The 6,253-nt window shown below is 34.7% G+C and overlaps 1 protein-coding gene across 3 annotated transcripts in view; it reads right to left on the bottom strand.

Moving 5' to 3' along the window:
* Positions 1-1,242: 1,242 nt before the first annotated feature.
* Sucla2 (succinate-CoA ligase ADP-forming subunit beta) overlaps positions 1,243-6,253 on the bottom strand; it is a 45,846-nt gene continuing 40,835 nt past the window's right edge. The window contains exons 11-12 of one of the 3 annotated variants that reach the window (XM_077792529.1): positions 2,563-2,649; positions 1,243-2,005 (exon numbers count right to left, since the gene is read on the bottom strand). In XM_077792529.1, coding sequence (XP_077648655.1) covers positions 1,931-2,005; positions 2,563-2,649 — 162 coding nt within the window. In that variant the 3' untranslated portion in view covers positions 1,243-1,930. Of the gene's footprint in view, positions 2,006-2,562; positions 2,650-5,926; positions 6,017-6,253 lie in introns of those variants that run through there. The other 2 variants (XM_026393699.2, XM_077792542.1) reach the window with 2 other exon arrangements.

Here is a 6,253-nt window from a genome sequence, read left to right as displayed (position 1 = left end):
ATTTCATCTCACTCCAGTCAGAATGGCACGAGGGATTGAACCCAGAGGCACTAAACACTAAGCCACATCCCCAACCCCTAAGTTGCTGAGGCTAGCTTTGAACTTGGGATCCTCCTGCCTTAACCTCCAGAGCCTCTGAGATTATAGGCATGTAGCACCTGGCCATATTTTGTTTTCTCTATATGAATTATCTCATGTGTTCCTTCTCTCTCACTATTCTCTCTCTCTCTCTCTCTTCCCTATAAGTAGTTCTATTGGTGAGAAAGAAGCTAAGGAAACTAAGGTACACTAATATTACCACACCTAACCAAACTTGCCACAGTCTGGCTGGGCACAATTCAGGAGCCACTTGTCAAAAGAAACTATTTTTAGAACTACAAACACCAAACAAAACAGCTCCTCAGGAAAAAACCCTCAGAGCCCAACTGGCACCACCGGCTTCCCACAAGCCTCTCACCCACACAAGCCTCTCCACCTCCCACAATCCTCCTGCTCTTGAGGCAGATTGGCTGGGTCGTGTGGGCAGAGCCAAAGAAGTCCCCCAATGAGCAGCTCCGTGGTCTGAAAGGGCAGGGAAACAGCCCAATGAGCATCACCGCAGAGGAGCCAATCAGCTAGATGTTGCTGGGGCCGCTGTGAGCCAATCATCAGCTTTGCAGTCTGAAGGGCGGAGGGGGGGGGAGCCCAATAAACATCACTGCAGAGGAGCCAATCAGCTAGATGTTGCTGGGGCCGCTGTGAGCCAATCATCAGCCTGCAGCTGGAAGTTTGCTGGGGCCCCTTTGGCTGTGGCTCTCAACAAAACTCTTATCTAGTAAGTAGTGAAGCCAAATTTTGTGCTCATAATCACTCTGTGATACTCTCTCTCTCTCATAGTACAAACATCTAATCACACTTTAAGAACAACAAAATAGGGAGAAGTTCTCTTTTGTAGTATTAGTTAAATAATAACACTATTTTATGCAATAAATAAAAACTATACACACATATGGGCACAAAGGACAGTGTTTCCTTTAGAAGATGTATCATATGGCATGCACCTAAATAGAAGAATTCCAGTGAACTCTGTAGATAGCTTTATAATATGTACTGTCATGTCATGTATATGATCTACAAATTGGTCCCTTAGACCTATTTAATGAAATGAGGAACATATTATCTTCTACTATGTTTGCTTCAAATTAAAAAAAATAAAACAGAATAAAACCCCAAAACAAAAGCAAACATTAATACAAATCACATTGAGAAACTTTTATTAACTTAAATTGACATTTTAAATTTTATCTACCAAGTCCTTGGCAAAAATGCCTTTATTTGATACAAACCTACAGAAGTTTCTTACCACAGAATCACAGAGACTTGCAGTCATCATTGTTTTGTAATAATTAAAACAATGTTCAAATAATTAACAAGTTACTTCACTGAAATACTTAAAACAACATTCTGAGGAGTGTTTGAAAGCTCTGTTTATAAATAGTGATTGATACATTTATTATGTATTTGGTGCTGAAGATAAACACTTCTTATATAAAACATTGTTTTAATACACTGCTCTACTAATGAAGCTAGTTATTTGATATAATATATTTTAATGCTAAAGAATAAAGCTCTATCATCATATTTATTTTCTTTATAGGACTCTTATCAGGAAGAACTTTGTATCCAACAACAATAAACAGGCATAATCCAAGTGACATTCTGTAGAAGAAAGATGGCTGCCAACAAAAGAAACTCTGCATTATGCATTCTTTATGCAAGCAGTCCATTCTGAACAGCAGAATTAAATGTAGACCAAATGCTTTTAAAGTTTTGTGGGCCTACATGGCAATTACAATCTCCACATACTAAAAAGAACAATAACATAGGACACAGTATTTTTAAGGATTATAGCACATTTTAACACCTTTAGCCCATCCGCTGGCATCTCAGATCAGATTGGCAACTGAAATTTCACATCCACATGAGCTTGCTTGGCTAAGGTCACTATTTCAGAGAGTTTTACAACCTGAAAAGAAAGAACAGAGCATCTTTGTCTCTATTTTCATAAAAGGGTAAATTCAGAACTATAGCTCAATGTAAATTAATCCACAATCTTTTCCATTTAAAACATCAGCGCTATTCTGACATTCTTATAAATCACATTGCATTCTTACAAGAAACTGACACTAAAATAGGACAGTCAAGTCTGATACACCCCATAACCCATACTGCAAATAAATACTTTCTGATAAAGATAGATATGTAGATGATTAAGTATGCACATATCTTTTTAAATTTTATCTTACAGAACAGTAAGTGTCTTTGTTGGATACCCCACAATTCAAAGCACATCTAAATAAAAATTTATTTTGAAAAATGTGTACAATCTTAGCTTATTGGGTAGGAGTTCAAATAAAGGAGTATTTTACTTTCTATCAGTAATTTAGTAATTTCTATATAAAATACCAGTGCCCTCTACAATCTGTCTGAGAATATCTATCTATTTCCATATAAAATATCACAAATTAGACATATTTAAATCAAAAAATGATTTAGCTTCTCTCTTTCCCACAGAGTACTTACAAAAAAAAAAAAAAAAAGGATTGGAGGCTTATGTATACTCAGTGGTAGAACACTTGCCCACCATGCACAAGGATTTGATCCCCAACACTGCAAGAAAGAGTTTAAAGATAGACATCTTGGATTCAAATCACATTCTGATGATTATGACATATGACTCTGAATAGGTTAACTTACTGGTCTATAAAAAAAAATTTATCACCAAACTTATATTAAATCCTAGAAAAAATAACCTATTGCATGTACATAAATACTCAAAAAATGGTAGCACATAGCAGTTGCTAATATCATCATCATCACATTTATTATTGACATGACTTCTATAAGTAAGAAACATTTTAGTGTTACTTTTAAAAACAAAACAAAATTAAAAAGCCCCCAATCACTAAAAGCCTGCAATTACAACTTAAATCAACTGTGCAATTTTCATCTAGTGTAGTCTATTAATCAAGGTCCTACTGATTTTTTTCCTTTCTTTCCAAGGCCATCTAGCTTTTCAAAATTCAGGATTTCATTGCAAACATATGTTTTCAGAAATTGTAATGTATTCCTTACCTTTGCCTTACTTTGTATCTAATTATTACACTAAACAAAATCCTACTATCCCCCTCATGTCTTCTCCAACTTATCTCACACCTTGATGTCAAAAAACAAGCTTTCTGAAACACTTTCCCCCTACCATTTTCCTACTCATAATCTTTAATTTTAACTCAGGATTGAATATAAATTCCAAATTTTATTTGGTAATAGGTAACTTTCCCAAAGAAGGACATAAAACATTATTATTCTTGTGAAGTGACACATTAATTCAGCAAGTCTCAAGAGTCTATTATTGATTAAACCACAGAGCCCCAAAGACAACTCAATAAAATATCCACGAAAATAGAAGAAAGTCAAAAGCTGTCATCTAGAAACATCCCTGTATTTGCTGTAAATGTTCTCCAAGATTTATTGTTGGTAAGCAAAAGTAAAGTATGTGCTACCATTCACTGAAGGTAAGGGAGGGGAGGGCTTCTCATCTATGCCCATCCACACATACATCCATGCACAAACATGCATATACACACTTAAAATTTCATTAGGTATAAAAATAACTACAGGACAAACCAAAAACTATTTTTAAAAAACAATGCTGGACAGCGCATGCCTGTAATCCCAGCAACTCAGGAGGATCACCACTTTGAGATCAGCCTCAGTGACTTAGCAGAGCCCTGTCTCAAGAGCTAGGAATGTGGCTCAGTGCTTTAGTGCTCCTGAGTTCAATCCCTGGTACCAAAAAAAAAAAAAAAAAAAGAAACTAATGGTTACACACCTGTGAAAAAAGCAAAATACGAAAAGATATAATAAGCCAAATTCTCTAAACATACCTTGATTTTGGATTCATGTAAATATTTACATAAAACAAAGGTTTTATTTTTTAAAGCAACCTTTAAAAATAAAATTAACTAGATCAAGCTGAGGCAAAACTCACAGAGAACTATTCCACATGAATTTAAAAATCCAATAAAGTTGTGAGAAATACCCTAAAAGACACAAAGAACCTCCGATAAAATTAAAACGTACTTTGATATTTCTATTGTAAAACTGTCATATCTGTGCTGAGAGACAAAGCAATTGAATAATGATTATGGTATGGCATAGGAGAAATACATGTCAGACAAAAACCTGTCTTCCTACATTTGCTTTGGAAATATTAGCATGAATTTATGTTAGAATCTATCTCCTTAAAAAATGTTTCCTAGGCTTAAAAAACCCTGAAACAATAACTAAATTAAGTAGACATGAATACTCATTAAGTTGAATTGTGGTCTCTACATCTGGCTTTTGTAGGCCTGAACCAATAATACAAAGATGAACCTGAAACATCTCATCATACCAGAAAGCATATCAGAGAGTATGTTAGAAGGACTGAGGTACCAACCTGAAGAGGTTCCCACTGACCAAAAAAAGACAATTTGCATCAATAACAATAAATGAAATTTATCAACCTCACGTAATATATTAATCCATGACAACATGTGTCTGCCACCAGAATGGAAATGAACACATGAAAACAAACAAACAAAAAAAAAACCCAAAATACAAAAAGTAAAAACTAAAAGAGCTGGGTCACCTTTATAGGACATAATGGAGCAAAACCACTATTTTGAAACCTGGCCAATAAAGGCAAAGATTCAAGTAATTATCATGAATTTTCTATTTAAAAAAAAAAAAAAGCACTTCATGGTAACAAATAGTTTATCTAAGAAAGTTTAACTTTTTAGGCACATTCTAAAAGAAGAATGATAATTAGACTATCACTGCCTTAGAACGAAAAACAAAATACTGGCTCTAAAGTATGATCATCAGTGGCTGCTAACACCACTAAAAGAGAAATAATTATACATTATATACCTCCTATGGAATTGAAAAATACCAACCAACTATAAAATATTAGTGTTTCCTACTTCCCCTAGTCTAATACAAACATGGCCAATATTATAGATTGAACTACCAGTTTAGAGGAGATACAGGAGGCAGAGTAACATGCTAAATGCATGACACCCAGGAATGCAACTATTAAAACTGAGATTATGGAAAACTCTACAGGATCATTGACATGAATTTTCTGACAAGTATGCTGGAGAAGAATTTTAAAAGGAGGGAAGGACCTATAGATTAAGAAATGTAGCTGGGCATGGTAGCACAGGCCTATAATCCCAGCAGCTCAGGAGGCTGGGGGATCTCAAGTTTAAGACTAGCCTAAGCAACTCAGTTAAGACTCTGTTTCAAAATAAAAAACATGGGCTGGGGTTGTAGCTCAGTGGTAGAGTGTTCGCCTAGCCAACATGAGGCCCTGGGTTCAATCCTTAGCACCACATAAAAATAAAATATTGTGTCTACCTACAACTAAAAAATAAATAAATAAATATTTTTAAAAATAAAAATAAAAAACAAAAAGGGCTAAGGATGTGGCTCAGTGGTAAAATGCCCCTAGGTTAAATCTCCAATACCAAAAAAAGAAAGAAAGAAATGTAATGACTTATTAACCAACTGCAATGAGAGACTTATTTTGATCCAATAAGAATGTGGACAAAAAAAAAAAAATAAGATAACCAGAGAAATTGCAATACTGAGTAGATTCTTTTTAATAAAATATAACCCTAATACCATTATTCTCCTTAAAACAAATAACAGTAATTCTTTTATATCATGACCAACATTTTATCTTTTACAGATACGAGATAAAATGATAAAACATGTGGGACTTACTTCAAAATTATCATGGTAGGGGGAAAAGTAGGAAAGAATACAGATGAGATCATACTGGGCATGAATTATTGTCTAAGATGGATCATAGGTACAAGAGGTTCTGAGAAAGATATTCTTCTTCAGCAAATTCTCATAGGCTCCTCCAAACTCTTTTTAGCTGGGCACTGACTTTTGGACTTCCATGTCTGACTCTGCATTGTCCAATCTGAGTAACAGTTTAGCCAAAATTCAACCTTACCCATAATGTTTAAGTAATTTTCCATCTACTGACCCCCACCCTACTCCTTGGTTATAAATTCTCACTTTTTCTTGTTGTGTCTGGAGTTGAGCACCATCTTTATTTCCCCCTGCAAAACGTCATCTCATCAGTCTCTGTATTTATTGTAATACTCCTCCTGAATAAAATTTGCCTTACCATTTTTAACCAATATGAATAATTTTA

This window comes from Urocitellus parryii, chromosome 2, assembly GCF_045843805.1.
Source record: "Urocitellus parryii isolate mUroPar1 chromosome 2, mUroPar1.hap1, whole genome shotgun sequence".
NCBI classification, from domain to species: Eukaryota; Metazoa; Chordata; class Mammalia; order Rodentia; family Sciuridae; genus Urocitellus; species Urocitellus parryii.
Note: the sequence above shows the minus strand (reverse complement) of the source record. Positions and strands in the feature narration are given on the sequence as shown.